General features: G+C 57.0%; 1 protein-coding gene across 1 annotated transcript; it reads left to right on the top strand.

Moving 5' to 3' along the window:
- The first annotated feature begins 26 nt into the window (after positions 1-26).
- Positions 27-3,150, top strand: FOXD2 (forkhead box D2). Its single transcript, XM_064455139.1, is given in 3 exon segments — positions 27-1,155; positions 1,158-1,216; positions 1,218-3,150. Coding segments are annotated over 3 exon segments (1,341 nt in total). The 5' UTR covers positions 27-359; the 3' UTR covers positions 1,704-3,150.
- Positions 3,151-21,473: the final 18,323 nt, after the last annotated feature.

Below are 21,473 nucleotides of genomic sequence, written 5' to 3'. Positions count from 1 at the left end.
CCCCCCCCCCGCCCTGCCAAGGAGCCGCCGCACCCCCGCTTTCTCTCCCCTCTCCTTTTATTATCATTATTACTATTATTTATTATCGCTGCTTCCAAGCTCCCTGCCCAGCCCCCGGGCGTCCCGTCCCTCCGCCCCCGCCCCGCGCCCCTCCGCCGCCCCTCCCTCCGCAGCCACCACCCCGCAGCCCTGCCGCGGTCCCGCCAGCAGCGGCGCGGCGAGCGGGGCGCGGAGCGGCGGCGCCGGGGCGCGGAGTCCCAGCGGCGGCCGCAGCCCTCCGGCACGGCCCCGGGCCCATCCCGGGAGCCGCCGCTAGGTGGGGGGGGGAGCCCGGCCCCGGCCGCCCCGGCCGCACAACAATGACTTTGGGCAGCAGCGGCGGCGGCGGCTGCGGGATCATGTCCGAGCGCTCCCCGGAGGAAGAGCCGCTCTCCGAGGTGGAGGACGCGGATATCGACGTGGTGGGCCCGCCCCAGGATGGGGGCAAGTACAGCGAGGACGAGGAGGAGGACGACGACGACGAGGAAGAGGAGGACGAGGAGGACGGCGGCGATCCGCTGGGGCTCGCCCTGCCGCGGAGCGGGGCCGCCAAGGCGCGCATGGGGGGGTCCCCGGAACGGCTCTCCCCCGCCGGCGGCTCGGAGCCGGCGTGCGCCCGCGGCGCCGCGCCCGGGGAGAAGGCGCCCGCGGGCGGCGGCGGCGGCGGCGGCGCGGTGGGGAAGAACCCGCTGGTGAAGCCGCCCTACTCCTACATCGCCCTCATCACCATGGCCATCCTGCAGAGCCCCAAGAAGCGGCTGACGCTGAGCGAGATCTGCGAGTTCATCAGCGGGCGCTTCCCCTACTACCGGGAGAAGTTCCCCGCCTGGCAGAACAGCATCCGCCACAACCTCTCCCTCAACGACTGCTTCGTCAAGATCCCCCGGGAGCCCGGCAACCCGGGCAAGGGCAACTACTGGACGCTGGACCCCGAGTCCGCCGACATGTTCGACAACGGGAGCTTCCTGCGCCGGAGGAAGCGCTTCAAGCGGCAGCAGCAGCTGCACCCGCCGCACCCGGAGCTGCTGCTGCGGGCCGGGGCCGCCGACGCCGCCGCCTTCCTGCCCGGCTTCGCCTACGGACCCTACGGCTACAACTACGGCCTGCAGCTCCAGGGCTACCCCCCGCACCACCACCACCACCACCACCCCGGCGGCGGAGGCGGCGGCGGCGCCGCGGGCGCCTTCCCCTTCCCGGCGCCGCACTGCCCGTTACCGGCTCCGCCGCCTCCCGCCGCCGCCTCCGTCTTCTCGGCCGCCTCGGGGCTGCCCTCCTTCCTGGGCGGCGAGCTGAACTGCAGGAAGTCCTTCTACCACCCCCAGCTGAGCCCCACCGCCCTGCCCGCCGCCCTCCTCCAGACCCTGAAGCCGGACCCCACGCCCGCCGGCGGCGGCGGCGGCACCAACCACCCCTCCCGGCCCTCATTTTCCATAGACAACATCATCGGGGGGGCCGTGCCCCCGCCGCCCAGCACCAACCCCAGCGCCGCGCCCGCCGCGCCCTACCCCGCCGGCCAGGCGGGCCCCCCGGCGCAGGTCCTGGCCGTGCTCAGCCCCGCCTTGGCCCCGGCACAGCCCCAGGTCAGCCTGGCACACGAGCCCCTCCTGCAGCCGGCCCAGAACTTTTCCAGTAAAATCACAACCCTGAGCAGCTGTCATTTTTAAAGTGTGCTGGGGGGGGTGGGGGGGGGGGGGAGAGTCGCGAAGCAAACGGCCCCTTCCCAGCTCTCCCCCCTCCTCCGAAACTGCTCCCCTTCCCTCTCCCCGTCCCCCCACAATCTCCTCCTGTTGTGTTTTAAGGTAGGAAATATTTCTTTTTTTTTTTTTTTTTTTTTTTTTAATTTTTACTTTATTTCCAGGCTCTGTGGCATCCAGATCTGTTTGTGTCTCCTTGCTCGGGAAGAAAAAAAAATAAATAAATCGGGATGGCGGGAGGGGGAAAGGAATAACAGGAGCTCGTCCCGCAAGCGCCAAAGCGTATTTATAGTGGCCGTAACATAAGCTGGGACCTGGGCTGGTTGAACACGCAACGTCTTGCGGGAGGTGAGGGAGGGGATGTTAAGAAAGAAACGGTCTTAGGGTCGGAAATGTTTCCTTTGAGAGGTGCGGGTTTGCCGCGGGGGTCCCCCAAATCGCCCGGGAAGGCGGCCAGGGGAGTCGCAGCCGCCCCCGGTCGCAGCGAGCCCGTTTTAATTCCTGCAAATCTGTCTCCCGGGCGGTTTTGCCATGTGTGTCTGTCTCTCCCCTACTCTCAAAGAAAATGTTTTAATGGCTCGATCTTATTTTTAGTTTCTTTGAAGCTTCGGGTTTGGTTTTAAAAGGCACTGTTTAGGGTTTCTTTATGTTTAAGAAGAAAAAAGTCAGTGAAACTCAGGACTGCGGTTTATTTTTTTCCTTTTTTTTTTTTTTTTTTTCCCCCTCAATGAAGGATTCAAATGCACGTTTAAAAGAAAATCCGATCCGTAAGGAAGTTTGGAGAATTCCCACACCGGTGTGTTTTTTTTTTTTAATCCCCCGTTTTCCCACCCCCTCCGTGCGTGGGTTTTTTGGTGTATTGGTAATTATTTGTATATAGATTATTCGGGAGCTAATGAGCGGAGTCCAGTTAACTCTTCACTGGTTGTGCATCCGTCATATCTATTTTATTGAGAGAATCTGTGAATAATTTGATGTGGAAAAGGCAACAGAATTTTGTCCACCGTTGGTGTAAATTAATAAATGTTTGTGACCTGGTTAAAAAAATAATAATAATAATCCCGATCGTTCTTTGAGATGTCCTTTGTCACGCTGAGAGTCCAGAGCCGCGCTCGGGCCTCGGGGAAGCGAGTGCCTCCCGCCTCGGGCTGGCGACGCTCGGCCGCTCGCGGAGTTTCGCCGCCCGAAGCCGGCGGGGCCGAGCCCTCCGTCCCCTCCGCGCCGCGGCCGGGCGCGCAGCCTGCGCGGGGCCGCGCCGCGCCGCGCCGCCTCCCTTCCCCCCGCCGCAGGCTGCCGCACAGGCGGGGTGCGGGGGGGGCCCGCCTCGGGTCCAGGGGCCGGCAAGGGAAAGGACCCTCCGGAATTTTTTTGTTGTTGTTAATTTTATTTTTTATTTCTTTGTTTGCTTTTTGGTTGGTGCATACACCCCCCCCCCCCCCCCCCCACAACAACAACAAAAAGAAGTCAGACAACCCTCTGCTTGTTTCCAGGGGGAGGGAGATGGGGGCCGGGAGAAACGTTATCCCTTCTCTCCCCCCCCACCTCCCTTTATTTTGTTTGGAAAAGTTGACACATGAGAAAATAAGTTCGAGGGTTCCCCCCCCCCCCCCTCCCGCACACACGTCCCCCTTGGGCCTGCAGCATTTGAATGACCGAATGAAACTTGATCTCCGCCTAAATTTTGCAACAACTTACAAAGTAAATAAACATCTTTAAGCGCTCCCTTCTCCAAACCTCTCTCCCCCCCTCCCCTATTTATTTATTTCAGGGACCAAACGTGCTCTTTGGTTTGTTTGTTGGCAGGGACCCTGATCTAAAGAATCGAGGCCTTTCTGCCCGCGCAGCCAGCTGAAGAAGGAGAAAGAGAAAAAAAGCTGAGACGTACGAGGCAGGGAGTGGGGGACGGAGCCGGTCCCCGGGCGAGCGGGGCTTTGTGCGGGGCCCGCCGGGGCGCGGGCAGGAGCCGGGCGGTGTGCGCTGGGGATGGGGGGGGGAAGGCCTTTCTTTTCTCTTCCTCCCCCCCTTTTTTTTAATCCCCCCCCCCCTCCTCTGCCCCTCTCTGTGCCACCTCGAACCTCCGCGCAGTTTGTTGATGTTGTTCCTGAACGTGCCGCCTCCCCGCAGCGAGCGGTCTCACATCTCGCCTTCACACACATTTGCTTTTGAAAAGCGATCTTCGTGTCCGGCACTTGGTTGTCTCCCTTTCATGTCCAGCTCCTACAAAAGGGGCTACAAGACTCGACATGGGAGAAAAGAGGAGGCCAATGAATCTATTTTCCAGATTGCCAAGCACATGGTTGGAAATTGAAGGGGCTTTTGTAGCATTTCCCCTTCCTCCCTCCCTCCCCGCTCCTTTTCTTTTGCTTGTGTGCAAATTGTTCAATTGCTCTGGCAGGGGTGTTCCTGACAAGCTCATTACTAGAAGGTGCCAGACCCCTCCTCTCCCTCTCCCCCGAAGTCTTTGATGAAGTTAAAATGCGCTGATAGCTGCTCTCGGGGCTATCTTTGTTCAGCCTCCTTTAATAACCGAGCCTGCTTTGAGGGGACGGGATCCGAAGGAAGAAAGCGATGTGCAGCCAGGCTGGGTGGTGGCTGTGTGTCTGGAAGAGGGGGGGTGGCTTATTTTAATATAAAGTAGCATCTTTTTTTTTTTTTAAATTTTTGTTGGCTTGTTTGTTTGCGAAGTGCGGGAAGAAAATGAGCCAAGGGTGGCAGGGGCGGCTGAGAAGTAGCGGCCGGTGCCCGTGGGGATGAACGGGTGCGTCTCGGCCCTGCAGCCCCCGCTGGGTGCAGAGGGTTCTCCAAGTTGGTGGTCTCAGGCTTTGGAGGGATGCAGGGGGGTCCGCTCTGCAGGGAAGCGGCGTTTCCCCGGAGGGACCCCTTCCCCCACACGCTCAGGGGAGGGGGATCCGGCGGTTCTGGGGCTGGGACACCTTTTCCCCGCTCCCTTCCCCTTCTTTTACTTTGCGGAGCCGTTGCGGGGTTTTAGGTCGCGGCCGGGGTTGAAGCTGAGCTGACTCGGGAGCTGGGGGACTTTCCCCCTTCAGGGGAGCCGCGGTTCCCCCCGCAGGAAGGGCCGCCCCGGCTGGGCTCGGCTCTCCCGGCCCGGGGGGCTGCCAGCGCCCGCGCCGATGGGTTTGGGGTTGGTTTTGGTGTTTTGGTGGTGTTTTCTTTTTTTTTTTTTTTTTTTCCTTTTTCGGGGGGGCGGGGGGAGATCCCCAAGTGGCTCTAACTTCAGATTCTTCCCATCGCCTAAATCTCCCTCAAGCACCCGAGCTCTTTCCGTGCCCCGGTCAAACTCACGCCGCCTGCAAATATCTGCGTCGCTTGGGGAAAGTGGCGGGGGGGCGGGGGGGGATCGACGGAGACCCCCGGGAATCGGCTCCCCCCCAGCCGCCGGGGAGAGCTCCTCTGAGGTCGGGAACCCCTGGCCGGGCTCGGCTTGCAGGGTTAAGGCGAAATATTGCCTCGGCGGATAATGGCTCCTAATTACGGGGCTGGCTGGCTCCGCAGCCCCGATCTTCACGGGACATTATTTTTAAGCGTTCAGCGAGGATCATTTTTCACGCCTCGCTGCCTAAAGGAGGGTTTTATTTATTTATTGGGGGGGGGGTGGGGGGAGGCGGGGAGGACACCAGCAATAACCGAGCACTGAAAAGAAAATAATTAGCTGTTGCAGTCGCTGCTTGGGAGTCCGTGGCCAAAAAGGCGACCCGGCATTTCCCTTCCCCCTCGTCCGTAGGCGAATCCGCTCGGCTCTCGATGTTGTTTTCAGTGGTTTTTTGGCCAGCTTTAAACCCCGGGCAAAGCTGGGCCGGCGGCGACCCCGCTCCCGCCGCGGGGCCCGATCCTTTGCCGCAGGTTTGGGGTTTTTTTTTCCCGCCTCCCTTCGGCGCCGGGGCTGGTCTCGGCGGCTGTTCCCGAGCGGGGCCGGGGGATGCGGATTGCTCCGCCTCGCTTTGGCTTTGGTCAGGCATCTGCGGAGCTGAGTTTGTGGGTTTTTTCTGGTTTTGTTTTTTTTTCTTTTAAAAATGTGACCCCACTCCTCTCCTTTCTATATGTCAGATGAAGGGGTTGTAACAAAAACGCGATGTTCTCTGCGGATTTCCTCCGCGGCGGTTTTCCGTGTGCGCGCAGCCCCGGGGAGGCGGCGAACGGCCGTTTCTCCTCGGGTTTATCGGGGCGGGATAAACCGATCCTGCCTCGGAATATCCCCGTCGGGACAGCAGCGGGGGTGTGTAAGTGTGTGTGGGATGTGGGCAATTTCTTTCTCTGTGTTCGCTTAACTAAGCCGGTGTTAAGCGGAGCGGGTCCCGAGGAAGGACGCGGGTGGCCCTCGCTCCGACCCGCCAGCTGCGGGGTGCGGGGTGCCGGGACCCCGGCCCGGCCGGCCCCGCCGCACCGCCCGCTCGGCCCTCGCCTCCTGCCTCCTCCCCTGGCACCTTCTGCTTTCCATTACTGCCGATTTGGGGAATTAGGAAAGGTCAAGATCTTATTCCTTTATCCGGTAGCTTTTTGGTTTTCTCTTTCTAGTTCCTCGCAGCCCCGAACAAAAATAAATCAACCTGGATTATAGAAACCACCTTTAGACACCAAGAGCATCTTTTCCAATAGCTCGGCCCTTCCTCTGGGCCTGCCCTGGCCCTTCCCCGTGACTGCGCAGAAACTCCCGTTTTCACGGTGGATTTAGGATTTAATAATAACGCCTAGTCTCCCTGTGCCCCAGTGCCCGACCTAAAACCACTTTCCTGCCTCGTAACTTTGGAAAAATAACTGCCCTCCAGCATCTTCTTTCCCTCTCCATTTCCCTTTCGTTTCTCTCCTTTCCCGGCACAAAAAGCAGGGAAACGACTTGGTTTTGGTTTTGGTTTTTTTTTTTTTTTTTTAAACCAAACATTTTCCGATGTGGGGAGGGCGGGAGGAGCTGTCGCAGCCGCAGGAAAATTGCATTGGAAATTAAGTTGGTGCTTTCGAAATCCTCCTCGAGATGTTCGCGGTAGGTCAGGGCCCTTCACTCACCCCTCCGTCTGTCTGTCGGGCAAGGAGAGGGGCCGGGGCTCCGCGCTCTGCCCTCACCTCCCGGACCACGGGAGCATCTTTTCTTCCTCCTTCTCTTCCTCACCTTTTCTCTTTCTCGTCCTCTCGTTTTTCCTTGGTTCTCCCCCCCCCTCCTTTGTTTTCCCACTCTCCCTCTTCTTTATTTCTTCTTTCTTCCCTTCTTTCCTTATTTCTATGTCTTTCTCTCTCTTTCTCTCGTTCTTTCTTTCTCGATTTCTCTTTTTTCTCTTTCGCTCTTCTATTTACCTGCTTGTTTTCCCCTTTCTCCCTCTTTCTATCTCTTTTTCTCGCTCCCCTCCCCTCTTTCTATCCCTCTTATTCTCATTTTCTTTTTCTTTTGTTTCCCATCTCTTTATTTTCTATTTCTTTCATCTCTCTTTCTCTTCCTCCTTCTTTTCCTTTTTCTCTCTCTTTTCCTTTTTCTCTATCTCCTCCCCCCTTCCTCGTTCCTTTATCTCTTTTGTTTTTTCTCTTTCTCCCTCTTGTCACCTTTCTTTTTTCCTCCTTCTTTCTCTCCTTGTCGGCCTCTCCAGTCTCACCCGCTTCGTCTCGGGTTCACCCAGGGCCGCTTCCCCGCTCTCCCTAGGACGTTTCCAGCACTGTCCACCCCCAGGAATCTCTCTCCCGGCCGCAGCGGGGGGGCGTCTCCCCTCCTTTGAGCCAGGGGAGACACGGGCGGCCCCCCGGGCTCGGCGGTTCCCCTGCCTGTGCCTGGTGGGCTGCGGGGCAGCCCAGGGCGCCCTTCCCAGCGGCGCCCAGCACCCCGGCCGGCAGCACGGCGGCTCGGGAGCACAGCCCCGCACACCCCTTCTCACCGTCCCGCCGGTGCGTTTCTCGGGGGGGCCGTGCGCGAGGCGGCGGCCCCGGCCCCAGCGGGGGTGCAGGGGCGAGCGTGTGCCGGTCCCCCTTGCCCCGGGCTCGGACGGGGCCGGGCGCCCGCGCGGGACCAGTTCGCATTTTATTATTTTATCAAATAAGATGCAACCTGGCGCCCCAAACCCGTGGCGGCAACAGGTGACGCTGCGATCCGGGGCGGGAGGAAAAAAACCACTCTCGGCAGGGTTTGATCGCGCGTTTTCAACTCTTCCTCATCATTGAGATGCTAACGATCTCCCCTCCTCGGGTGGACCGTACCGGGGTGCGCCCGCCCGCCGCCCGGGAAGCGGATCTCCCCGCCGGGCCGCCGGTACCGAGGAGTCCGGATCCCGGAGCTCGGCGGCCTCCCCGAGCCGCGGCCAGGCGGGATACCTCGCTTCCCAGGCGCCCTGGCTGCCCGCATCCCGCCCCCCTGGGATGCCGATAAATGGATATGGAGTGCATTGTAATCGTTCATCTCCCCGTGTGTCGAAGCAGGTCTCGTAAAACCGGAGGAAAACCTGCGAGGGAGATCATGTTCCCGTTGAGAGGTCGGGCGGGAGCCCCAAGGGGTGTAACGAGTTTGTGGGTCCGTTCCTGCAGGGGAGGCTTCGTGTCGGTGCCTCGGGATCTTCCTAATTACCGATTCGGTGGTGTTTCTCCCACTCCCCGAGCCTTTCTGGGTAAGGAGGGTCTGGCTCCGTGTCGCAGGGTGGCAGAGAAGCGCTTTTCGGGGCCGTCCCTGTCCGTTTCGATCAGATTTCGATTTCCCCGCTTTAACTCGCCTGTCAAGTGAAATTACGTTCCTCTTTCGTTAGTACCGGGGTTTTGAAACGGGTTAAACCAACACCGGCGATTCCTTTCACTCTCGCAAAAATTCCCAGATATTCCGCTTTTCCCTGCCCACGGAGGCCAGCGGAGAGCCCTCGGAAAGTCCGTGTAACCTGAATGAGGCCCCACTCCCCCCCCAAATCACTCCTCAGCAGCGAGAGCCGTCTGCGGGGCACACGATCGCCATTAACTCCAGCCGGACTCCTTGCAAAATCCGTGGGAATTTTTCCCCCCACCGGGACGACATTACCTGGGGTGCCCTCCCCGTGCTCCCCCCTCATCCCCGGGCAGATGGAGGCGGGGGGGACACAGGACAGGGCCCCGGGTGTAGGAAACCCTCGGAGCGCAGCCGCGCTGGTGACACCCGCGGCCGCAGCTGAGCCGCAGAGGGCCGGACCCCCGGCGGGCAGGGGACGGAGGGGCCGCCGCTGTCGCTTTAAATTTAAACAAAAAGTGGAGAAGGAAAAACTTCCCCCGCCTGGGGTTGGGGCCAAAAAATGCCAGGGTCCAGGCAGGCGGACCCCCTTCGCCTCGGGCCGCGGCGCCCCCTCCGCGGCAGGTCCCGGCAGGGTGCGTGGGGGCGAGGGGAGGGAGACGTGAAGCGGCTGGTGGGGCAAGCGCAGCCCCCCCAAACGCACCCCTGCAGCGCCCCTGTGATCTCCTCTTCCCAGGAGAGAGACACGGCCACAAAATAGAGGCAACAAAGGGAGCGGGCAGGGCTCGGCCGAGAGCCGGGGCCGGGCAGGAGGGCGTCCTCCGAGCAGACGCGGGGTGCAGTGCTGAGCACCCACCCCGGCCCGGGGGTGATGTGGGGGGCAACTTCTTTCCTAGGCCAGCGGGGTCTCCCAGCGACGCTTTCCTAGATCTGTGCCCCCCAAACGCACTTTCTCACCGCTAACCCCCCGAGATTTTACTGGGGTTATTTCTGAAATGCCCTTTCCTCTTCCCACCCTCCAACCCCCACTTTTTTTCTATTTTTTTTTTCTTTTTCCTATATAATTACTTCTCTTGCAAAACCCGAGGCCGCTGCCACCTAACGCGGATCCCGGCACTGAAATCCACGTCTCCTCTGTGATTTACAACCCAAATCCCAGTCCCATGACCTTTCTCTTCCCCCCCCCCCGCGTCCCGGGTCCCCCACCCTCGGTCATGTGGGACACGAGTAAATTTATCCACCCTGGTGGAAAGGCCTCCTTTCCGCAGTTGCTCCGGAGAAGCCCTACACGTTTCACAAGGAGGATAATTTCGTTTTCCCACCTTTCTCTCTGTCTTTCCCTCTTCTTTTTATTTCGGTTTTAACTTCATTTTCTCCCCTGCCCGACAATGTTGCCACCTCCTCTCGGGCATACTCCTGCTCTGTGTATCTCTTTCAATACGCCCCTGCCCAGAGGATCACTTCAGAGGGACGTTTCTAATGGCTCTTGAGCTCAGGAGATCGTCGAAAAAGGCATTTCTGGCCTCCCGGGAGCTGCGGCGAGCTGAGCCCCGGCCGCGTTCCCGGCAGCCGCCCCGGGGTCCCCTCCCGCCGCACCGCGGAGGGTCCCACAGCCCCTGCGCTCTGCCCGGGGGAGGTGGAGGTGTGGAGTGGGCCGGACACCCCCAAGGCCTGCGGGAAGGGACACCCACCCGCGGCCGCCTCTCCGTCTCTCCCGCGGCTCCGGCCGGTCCTTCCCCACATCCCGGCGGCTCTTCCCCGCCCCAGCTCCTGGGGGGAGGCTGCACGCCCGGGTCCCCCCGGGGAACAGCGACTGGTGAAACTGCTCACCCCGCGTACCCCCCGCCCCCAGCCCTAGTGTGTTTTCCAGCTGCAACTGGAGGTAGGGAACCCGTGGCCAGGCTGTGGGGGGCCCCCCCATGTCTTCCCCCATCTCTGCTGAGAGGTGGGTGGCATTAGGAATAGGGGTGTCCCCCTTTCCCGGGGGCAGCACGGCGACTGCAGAGGTTTTGTGCGAGGGCGGCAGCTCCGGAGGCCGTGCAGCCCATCAGGGAGGCCGGGGCCAAGAGGTGCCCCCCAGACCCTGCACCCCCGGAGCGCCGGGCCCCGCCGCCCTGTCGCAGCGCCCCTCGGCCCCCTCCCCGCCCGCCACGGGCGCTCCGACTGGGGTGCCCGGAGCCCCCCGCCTGGGCGGGGGCGCTGGCGGGTGCTCGGCGGGGACGGCCCGGTGCCGGTGGCGCCAGCTCCGCCGTCGGGGCCGGCTGGAGGAAGCCGCTCCACCGCTGCAAACAGCGTGTGAACTGGCTGCGGGCGGCTCCGGTTCTGCTTGCGCCGAATCCCCCCCCTTTACTTTTATTTATTTATTTATTTATTTATTTTTTTGGCGCTGGGAGCCGTGGGCACGCTCCGGGTTCTGCCCGGAGTGGGGGTTTGCCCCAACCGCGGGCAGGTGTCGGGCACATTTTGGTGGAGGAAATGAAACCACAGCTCTGAGCAGAGCTGTCTGGTCTTTCCCCTCCGTCCTTGCCCGGTCACGGACAAGCCTCTGCCCACGGGCTCCCGTGGAAAAAAATAAATGGCGAGAAACTGACAGAAACGACTCGTTTCCCGGCCCCGCTCAGAGATCGGGAGAGATATTGGGGAAAGCGTGGCTGAAATCCCGGAGAGCCCGATTTCAGGCGCTGCTATCGGCTGCCGGCAATGAAAGACAGGCGGTGTGTTCTCCCATACGGAAAATACTCATATTGGAGGCCCCCGCCAGCTCTAGTTGATGTTATAGTCGATATTCCCAGAATTTTGCTTTTGCACAGTAGTTCTTTGTCGCGCTTTTTTTATATGCCCGGGACAGAACAGATGGCAAATATTCATCGAGAGAGGAGGGTATCTTGTGGTAACACAAGGACACGGGTCCTTTTTTTAAAACATCTTTTCTCGCCCGGAATTTCAAGGGGAAAATAAAAACGCGGGAAAGCAGTGTAGCAGCGCCGATGAGAAATAATAAAGGAAAATCAATCGGAAACGAACGTTTCCACGAAAACCAAGCGGCAAAAAGTGGATTTCCAGCACGGGGCCGGGCCGAGGGAGAGGATCTCACCCCCCCACCCCAGCCCGCAGGTGCCTCGGCGGCGGCTTTATAACCCCCAGGTTTGTACCGGTTTCCCCGCTGCCGGCGGGCGCTCGGGGCAGGATCGGCCCTCGCTCCGTCCCGCTCCCAGACCCCGGCCGCGCGCGCCCCTTTCCCGCCGGCGGGAACGCGCCCTGCGCCCCGGCTGGAAACTGACCAGAATTGGTCAAGTTCAGCCCCGCGGGAGCGGGGGCGGCTCCGCGCTGCTCCCGCCGCGGTGCGCTCGGTTTCCCCGGGAAGGTTCGAACAAACCAGCCCCCTCCCGGCCCCGCTCAGTTTGCAGCTGGGTGCCGGTGTGATCTCCCGGGCTGCCCCGACGGGAAAGGTGCGGGGCTTTGCCGGGCTGTGCCGGTTTTTAAGGAGGGAGAGGGACGGAGAGCTGTGCCCGGGAGTCGGGGGGCGGCGGCGGCGGCTGCCGCCTCTATTTTAATGTCATTATAGTTGCCGTGGTAACCCATTGGCTCACTCCTCCTGGAATGAACCTTGTGACAATGGTTGGTTTGAGAGAAATCGGTAAATGTGCAACCGAGGGACACAGCTACATTACCGCGAACAACAGCGAGGGTTTAACATGTGACCCTTCCAATTATACTGATGATACCTCGGTGCAGCTGCCTCCGCCGCGCTGCGAAGATGTGGCTGTTTGAGGAGGGGTCCCGGGGCTGTTTTGGGGCACAGCCTGGTGGGGATGGGGCCGCAGCCCGCAAGCCTCTGCCCTCCCAGGGAGCCCGAAGAGGGGAACAGCATCTCTGCACCGGGGTGGCGAATGTGGTCCCAGCCCCTCCAAAAAAGAAGAAAGGAGGAAAAAGCTTCTCCGGGGGAATGTGGAGGAAGTGAACACGCGGAGGGGCTGTGGCTGCGGAGCTGGGGAATAAGGACCTGCCTGGGGGGTGGCAGGGCCCCCCCCCGCCCCGGCCCGCCGCCCCCGGAGCACACAGTACCGGCGGCACATCTGTGGCACGGCTGCAGGGCGGAACGAACAAAATCCGCCCCCTCCCCGCAAGAAAAAAAAAAAAAAAAGGTTTGAAGCCTTAAAATATGGTTCAGAGAATTACAAGTAATCAGAGCTGCGGGGGTCAGCAGTGCAAACTTTTTAAGACTAATGTTTATTTAGAAAAGTGAGTGGTGTCTGCGTTGCTTTTCTAGTGCCCCAGCACAAAAGTCCTAATGGCTTTTGCAGACTTTCCATCACAAACTCCTGCGCAGGGCGCGGGGACCACCGCCGAAAGCAGCCGAGCCGCCCCCTTTCAAAGGGAGCGTCGGCACAGGGTTCTAAACCATCCCCCCGTCTTTCCATGAGTCCGTAACAACATTTTCTGCACCCCGTCCTCAATTTTGCCCCGCTTTCACGTTTGTTTGATGTAACCCGAACCCTCGATAATACTGGGGAGGAGAAATCGGGGGGTGGGGACGGCGATTCCCCGCCGCCAGCCCTGTTCAGCCCCGGACGGCTGCGGTCCTGAAGGCAACGCGGGGGTTCAGCCGAGCTGGAAACCTCGTTAGGAGGAACCCGGGGGCAGAGGCAGGAACCGGCGCGGGGCGGGCTGGCCGGTGTCCATCGGGAGGCATCGCTGGCAAACCCATTCCCCCCGTCTCACCCCCTCCCCGTCAACACCCTCCAGCCACTCTCCCGGGAGCCCATCCCACCACCAGTCCCAGTGCAATTTTGGGGGTGTCTGCCGAGCCCCCAAAATTCGGGGGATTTGATCGCCCTTGCAGAGACTCAGGTCTCCATCTCGGGATGCATCTTTTGTTCCCAGGACTGGAAGAATAAACCCAGCAACCCCTAAAACCTTGCACACCCTTTGGGTGAATCCAGGGGCAACCCAGACCTGGGATCCCACTGGAAACCAGTGGCACCAGAGCTAGGTACCTCATAGAAGGGCTGGGAGAACTCAGCTGGGTTTAATTCCTCCTCTTGTCAGCCCTTGCCCTTGACAGGCGGCAGGAGCTGGCAAGGATAAACAGGACCAGGGGCTCAGCTCCCTTTCCAGCAAAGCACAGAAATTGCAGCCTGGATGTGGACTGCAACCGGCAGCAAATGCACCTCCTTCCCCGGGGCCTCACGGGGAGGCCAGAGGTATTGGGGCTTCTCAGGAAAATGCCTGTGCCTACCCTCTCTCCCCAGTCTGTGTGACAAACAGCCCTAGGAGCTTTTTATTTACTCTTTTTCTAAACGCAGACCCTTTTATTAGCCATGCTCCCAGGTGGCAGTAGGTGTGCTGCTACAGTCCTGTTCCTGGCAAAGGTGAGACCAGATCTAACTAACTGGCCACCCTGTGACACCCCATCCTCTTCAGGTCTCAGCAGGTTTGGGCATGCGACAGCAGAGGGATAGGGTTAGCCTGGTAGTGCTGGGTGAGCAGGTCTGTGGGGCTGCAACCCCCCATGTGTCCTCAGGGGATCCTGCTCAGCAGAGCATCAGCTGGGGAAGGGCTGGGTGGTGGAGCCATGGGGATCAGACACCTGGAGAGAGCCCCATCTCTGGATGGGGGGTAGGAAGCTAGTGACCGCCCCCCCTGTGTGTTGGATCCTCAGTACGGGTGCACTGGGGAGCCTCCAACATGGCTGGGATTGGCCCTGGGGTCTGATGCAGTTGTCCCCTTTCCCATCATTAGGGTGCACAGCTCATCATCTGGGCGCCTGGGGAGTCTCTGCACTCAGCGGTGGGATGGGCAGGAGCGAAACAGAGTGGGGGAGAGGGATGGGGCAGAAGGGGGAGAGAAAGGGGCTGGATCCTGCCAAGTGACTGCCTAGTCCTGCTCCTGGAAAGGTGAGCTCGGTTTAACCCCTTCTTTGGTCTGTGTAAGCAAAAAATGTAGCTCAAACAAGAGAAGGCTGAACAAAGCAACAGCAGCTGAAGGTGCCTCTAGAAACACACGCACATGCACACCCCTGAGGCTTGATCCTGCCTTCCCCTGGCCAAGTTAAGCTCAGATGCTCAGCTCCATCAGGACCAGGTCCAGGGCTGAGGATGCAGGTGGTGCTGTGAGGCTGAGCGTGGCAGAGGGAGGATGTTGGTATTTATAAACTGCTGAAACGTGCCTGACACTTGAGGGAAGATCCTCTCCGCTCTCTCAAGGGCTTTCATTTGAAGGGCTTGGCTCTGCCCTCCAGGAAGTTGATAAGACCTTCTGGCTCCCATTATCTCCCTGAGGGCCCTGTGTTGCCCTCCTAACCACATGCTGAAGCACCCAGATCATGTCCTGTAATTGCCTGGGGAATGGAGGGCCCACAGGCAGGACCTGGCACCTCTCTTCAGGGTTTAGCCTCCTGGTGCAAAGCCAGGCTGTGGGAAGGCACTGGGTGGCACCAGCCCTTTGCTGTTCTGCATGCCTCCATCCCTCTTACAAAGCACAAATTCTGGGAATGCTGTTCAGCCCCAAATTGGGAACATTTGGGCTGAAATCTTTTGAATACATTTGAAAAGGGGGGGCAGAGAGGGAGGGTGGGGAGAAGGACATGGGAAGGGGAAAGAGCTACAGTCTTGCTGGCACGAAGTTGATTTGTCTGGATCCTGTCCCTTTGTGGCTGTCTTCCACCACTGTACTCTGGAGATGCTGTAAACCATGTGCAGATGAGGCTCAGCCTGTGAGAAGCATTCCCACATCAGGTATCATGACACTGCACCCACCTCGCCTTGCCCGCCAATTTAAAACAAAGCTGTACTTTTCCCTGGCAGGGAAGGGGTGAGAATTTCAACCAGCACCTCCTGCACCTGTGTCCCGCTCGTCAGGACCTTGCTGGGGCAGAGAGGTGCCTGTGACAGTGTGGGTGACAGTGTGGGTGCCAATGGGTGGCCCAGGGAGGCCAGGGGCCAGCGGAACAAACCCCAGGGGCTGGGGCCAGCCTGATGCTCCAGAGCAAGGCTTTTCATCTGCCTCCACAATGTCAGCAGAGCACAAAAGCCAGGGAGAGGTGAACCCCTCTGTTAATACAAGTGTTTTAAATAACCCGTATTTTTATTTCTTCCCTTCGGTGCACTGGGCTTGGCACACATCTTTGTTCCAACAGTTGTCCTGCCTATACGTTCTGTCGCCCAAGTAAGGAGTAAAAGATCCTGTGCCTGATCTGGAGGTGTGCTTTGCTGGTTCTGAGATGTAAATATTAGTCAAGAAACAACACTAAAGAAACAAAAGAACCCCTCCTACCCTTGAAACCCTTCAGATCCCTTTATTGTCCTGGCAGTTGTTGCACTTGGACTGGCTTTTCACTTTCTCCTCTCAGAGCGGCTGGCTCCAGCAATGGTCCCCAGATTCCTCAGCTATGTCCTACTGAGGGAAAATATTTATTGAAGTTTTGAGATTATTGGGGAAATACATATTTCTGCTTCTTTTCCAAACTCCACTGACAACTTTTCTACACCAGCCCGTGTGTCAGTGCAGGGGCAGGAGAGGCATCCTCTTGTTCTCCTCTCGAAGCGGCTGTCTTCCTTGTGAACTTCGAGTACCCAGAAATGCCACAGAGAGGGATTCGTACTGCTAGTGTGTGCTTCATTAGTGGGCAACAGCTGTGAATATGCATGTAGTTTATTTCCCTCCATAAAGTTACACTTCAGCTCACTGACACCTCTGAAGAAACACACCTCTGAAGACGCACACATCCAGCTCCTCAGATAACCACGTTTCAGATGACCTTTGCCATGCAGCATCAGTGCCTTGGTGCTGTGCAGGAGGAAGCAGAAGAGGGGGGTCTGTGGAAAGCAAGGAGGTCAGAGAAGGAGAAAAGGTCTGGCGTAAAGCTCCCCTTGCCTTGTCGGCACACACAGCTGTGCCTGAACTGTGGGTACACACGTGGTGTTGGGCCATGTCCTTGACTGGAGCATCCCTCATCATTCCTCCCCCAAGATGGTGTGAGCTGGCAGGACCTGCTGCCTGTGAGCACTGTATGTGCCCAGCACTCACCTCCTGCCTCCCAGCACCCCAGCCCAGGGTCAGGGTGCTCAGCATCCCCAGGGAAGCACCGTTGCCAGCATAGGGTGTGGTATTTTAAAATATCAGCAGGTTGATTGCTCCAGCCATTCCTGTTGCAGGCTCTGCTCTGCGTGCACTTGTGTGTATGTGCGTGCGTGTGTGCAGAGGTGTATTTGTGTGTGTCTGAAGGGGTGTATTTGTGCCTGTCTGCAGGGGTGTATGTGCTTGTGTGGGCAGGTGTGTGTGTGTATGTGCATGTGTGCAGCTGTGTGCAGGTGTGTATGTGCATGTGTGCACACAGGTGTGTGTATGTCCGTAGGTGTGTATGCGTGTGTGCACAGGTGTGGGTGCATGCAGGTGTATTTGTATGTGTGTGTGTATGTGGGGAGCTCTCCTTTGGCAGCACAATGGAACAGCAAAGTGTAAAATGCTCCTGTTCTGGGTTGGTGGATAAATTGTCTACAAAAGGCTTTTCAACCTGAACACACACTGCAAAGGCGCATGGCACTTCTCCGGGGGAACAATGGCTGGGGCTGAGTCACAGCACTGCTGAGAAGCATCACACCACTGCCTGTCAAGGGAGGGGTCTTGTGTTTTACCTCTGAGACAGCTTTTATTAAGAATTCCCAAGATCACTGTGGGACCAGGGACACAGGAAAGTAGAGGAAAGGGAGAATAGGGATGAAATGCTCAGGCTCTGCGTCTGTGGGTCAGATGCAATGCTCACAGCAATAAGCAGATCTACAAGTGATGCTGGTCCCTTTCCAGTTCCCATCCCAAAGGCTGGGGCTGGGACCAGGGGGAGAGGGCACAGGCAGGTGCCTGGTGAAAGGACCAGGCAGCCTGTTTCATATGAAGAAGAAGAAAGACCTGTAAAACTCACTCTGCTGTGGCTCTCACTCTGCTGGCAGTTTCTCAGCTGGTAACTACTAAGCACTCAGTTTGGATGTGGCCTTTAGCTTCAGATGTCCTTGAAGCTTCAGCTGCTAGAGGTTGGCAGGGTGCAGTGGGGAAAGGATCACTGTGTGCTCACTGTTTCTGATATTTTCTTTCTAAGCATCCATCCCCAGCCACTGCTGGAGAGGAGATACTGGAGCTTTGGATGAAATCCCACAAATTTTCATGGAAGCAGAACGGCAGGAAGGCAAACAGGAAAGAAGAGGAGTAATATACTATTCTCGGGGGCACTGGTTGCATTTCTCTGCTTGCTTTGCTGTGTTGTTTCCTTTTCCTCCAGCCACATACTACAGGATTATGGCAAATGAATTAAGGGATTAAATCATAAGGGAGAATTAGGATCCTGCTGATTTAGAAGCAGAAGCCCAGATGGGTTTATTGAACTCCAGATGATGCAAGAGCATCTTGGGTTGTGCTGTGGCTGTAGGTCGCAAGATAATTTATGTTGGAAGGAGCCTCTGACGCTCTCTGGTCTAACAGCCCTCAAAGCAGAGCCAACTTTAGTTCAGGTTGCCCAGGGCTTTGTCCAGCCAAGTTTTGAATGTCTCCAAAGATGGAGATTCCCCCACCTCTCTGGTCCCCTGTGTTTAACCATCCCCAGGGTGATTTCCCCCCCTAATATTTAATCAAAGCTTTCTCTTCTGCAGCATGTGTTCATTGCCTCTCCTTCTACCACTGTGCACCATGGGTGGATGTCCAGGTCCATCAGGGGCCTATTCAGGTCCTGTTGTACCTGCCTTGTAAGCCAGATTGTTAGACACAAGCTTCAGATGGTCCCATCTTAGACAGCTGTTTCTGGACCCCCTGAGGCCCTTGAACTGTCCCCCTGTGAGCATGCCTGGATGCGAGGTCTCACCTTTCCATGGTGTATCAGTACTGCTGTTGAATCAGTCTCACCTGTGCTAGGACAGGGTGAGGATTTGCTATTGCTATGACTGGAGACACCCCAAACAACTTCCAAAGATTGCTCCCACAACCGATTTCCAGGGTCATCCAGGAGTTGGTGGGTCTGGGGGAAGAGGACATACAGTGGCCTTTGGTCTGCGGCATCCACCTGGGGAAACAAAGGCATGGATAAAAAGATCACCTGCCCACCTTCATTGCTGGCAACTGAGCCAAGCAATTCCCTCTCTGCAGTGCCCTGAGCACCCATCTGTGCTGTCTGTGGTCACACAGCATGAGGGCATGCTCAGCCATGGATTTTGATGACAGGCTCACAGGTGGGCAGACATCTTCCAGTACATTTTGGTGGCTGGGAATCATCTTGGTGAAAGATGGAGCTGTGACATGTTTGGCTGCACCTGGAAAAAAGGAAGAGAAGGGAATGGAAGAGAGAAAAAGAAAAGAAAAGGGAAAAGAAAAAAGAAAAGAAGAAAAGTAAAGAAAAGAAAAAAGAAGAAAAGAATAGAGAAAAGAAAAGAAGAAAAGAAAAGATTAGAGAAAAGAAAAGAAAAAAGAAAAAAAGGTTGTCTACAACATCCTGGCTTGTCTCTGCCACTGGGAATGGATGTGAGGGCTTGTTCAAGGGAGGAGGTATCCTGGCCCTGTGCAGTGAGGAAGGGAGAGGCAGAAGTCGTGAAACAGGGCTCTGTTTGGACCCAAATTTGATTTGCATGGTTAAAACTTGTTGATCCCATACAAGGTTTTCCTGGCTGGGAGCTGAACTTCGTTCCACAGCCAAGCTTTTTTCTTTTCCAGAGTGTTCAGCATAAATCAGACTTTCACAGCCGCCTTTGAGTGGAAGGAGCAAGAAATCACGTTTTGTCTCCTGTCCAGGAGCTCTGGGAGAAAGAAGCTGTCAGGAACCAGCCCAGAGCCTCTGACACGTGCTCTGTGCGTCCTCGCTGCCTGGCTCATCTGGCGTAACGGCTCCATCAGCTCCTGTGCGCTGCTTTCCCCAGCCGAGATCCCAGCCAGGCTACTGACATCCAAGTTGAGCTGTGTCCCAAACAAGGGACACCGTAACACATTTCAGCCTGGGTTACGCTCTCCCCTGCCTCTCACCCAAGCCATTTAGTGGGTTTTAACACAGATCCAGATCTGGCGTGGTGCCCTGCTGAGACCACTTGCACCCCCCTGGTATTATATCTTTCGGCTCTTTCTTTCTCTAGAGGATTGGCCCAGGGAAGTCACCCTTCTATGTTCTTTTCAAACTGTGTTGTCACTAGTCTCACTAGGAATTATTTTCCTAACATCTAGGTAGAATTTCCCGTGCTGTGCCTTGTGTCTATTGCCTCCCAGGCACCTCCAGGAAGAGTGTGGCTCTGTTTTCTCTATAACCACCCGTTAGCCTTCTCCTCTGGCCGAACAAGCCCAGCTCCTTCCACACCTTCCAATTTGGCAAAGTACTGCTGATTTTTCTTGTACTGCTTCATAAGCATTTGAGGGTGTGGGGTTAGTTCCCACAAACGCTGCACAGGGCACCTGCACCCCAGCGTCTCCTGGCAGGTACGGAAGGCTTTGGTGGAGGTGGCCACAGAAATTCTACAGTACCTGCACTGGAGCCGAGCAAGGGACCAAAAGCTCCAATGCTGATCCCATTGAAACAGAGGGTTAAAGCCTCTCTGCTGGAGCCATTCCCTGCTAGTGCGATCCATACAGTCCATTAAAATTAGGGATCTTATTATGGACTATATAAAAAAGGTAAAGAGGAAATGAGAACCTTATGAAGGGTTTCTTATGTGTGCAGATGGCAAGGGCATCTGAGGCCAAGAAAGCCCCTCCAGCAAGCTTTTTCCAAAGAGAACTGCTCGCTTTGCAAGTCTGCCACTCTCTCACAAAGAGAAAAATAGATGCAGGACTATGTTTTCTGCACAGCTTATCCCTGTTGACCAGCCACACTGTTCTCAGAGTGGAGAAACAGACCCTAAACATGTGTCGTGCTCTCAGGAGCACAGTCTCCTCTCTTCCTAGCACCAAAATCAGCCTTCAAATGCACTTTTCTGTCATATTCAGGTCTCTCCTGAACCCAAAGGAGCTGTGTTCTCTGCCTCCCCCAGCCTAGTTGAGTACTGATGAGACATCCTCTGTCCATCAGCACAGAGGAAATATTTGAGTCTATAAAGTAGCATCAGGAGCATGGAGAGCCAGCCAAAACCGGGAATTCAGCCTTCCAGTGGTGGCACTGGGTCAAGACAGCAGAAACCAGGGAACTCAAATTTGGAGCAGACTTTGGGTCTGTAGTAGAACCAGAGACCCTAGGAGTCTGTGCATCCATTTGCTTGCTATGATCACCTGCTGGGACATTTTCTCTCTTTCTCCTTCTGTCACCACCCCACCATACATGGTTGTGCTGTCAGGTGGCAGTGCCAGAGTGGGAGAACTCTCCAGAGCTGCTCTCTGGACCTATAGGATGCAGTGGGGTCCCTTGGCCACCCATTTGGGTCCTGCTGGGCCCTCAAAGGGACTGCAGCAGCTGGAAGTGCCCCCGAAGCATTATCCTTATTTATACAGAAATAGAATCTCTCTACAGAGCTGTAGGTGAGTGATTTTTGCCCCCCTGTGCAGGCTAAGAGCTGAAGCACTGTGAGGTTAAGTGATATGACCAAGGTAGTGCAGACAACCTGTGGTGGAGCGAGAATGGCAGCCCAGTGGTGTCATGAGCCACCATCACTGCTGCTAATCACTGCTGCTCAGTGGCAGAGCTCTGGCTGCCTCACCTCCCCGGCCGCCCAGCCAGCCAGCCCGCTCCTTTCTCCTTCAGACTCTTAAAATAAGATCTGCAAAGGCTTGAGCATGGTTTCATTTTCACTAATAAATCCCTGCTTGCACTTGAAGCTGCTGTGCTTTTTAAAACATTATCCGTGGCTCTAATTACACTGCTGATGAAAGCAGGCATGGCCCTATTAGTTTTCATGGCAAACAGCACTGCCACGTCCTGCTATCCTTTATGCACTCAGTGTAACCCAAGTTTCACAGGAAGGGGAGGGGGCAAAAAAGGCATCCTGTAAAGGCAGTGTCTGTCTCCACATTTGCTTCAGGCTGAGGACATTACACACTTGAAATCCCACCCTAGAAACCGCTTTGTTTAGTCCATGCCAATTTTTTTTAATTTTTTGCTAATAGTT

This window comes from Phalacrocorax carbo, chromosome 6 (assembly GCF_963921805.1).
Source record: "Phalacrocorax carbo chromosome 6, bPhaCar2.1, whole genome shotgun sequence".
Classification (NCBI taxonomy): Eukaryota; Metazoa; Chordata; class Aves; order Suliformes; family Phalacrocoracidae; genus Phalacrocorax; species Phalacrocorax carbo.
This window is presented reverse-complemented; position numbering and strand designations above follow the sequence as displayed.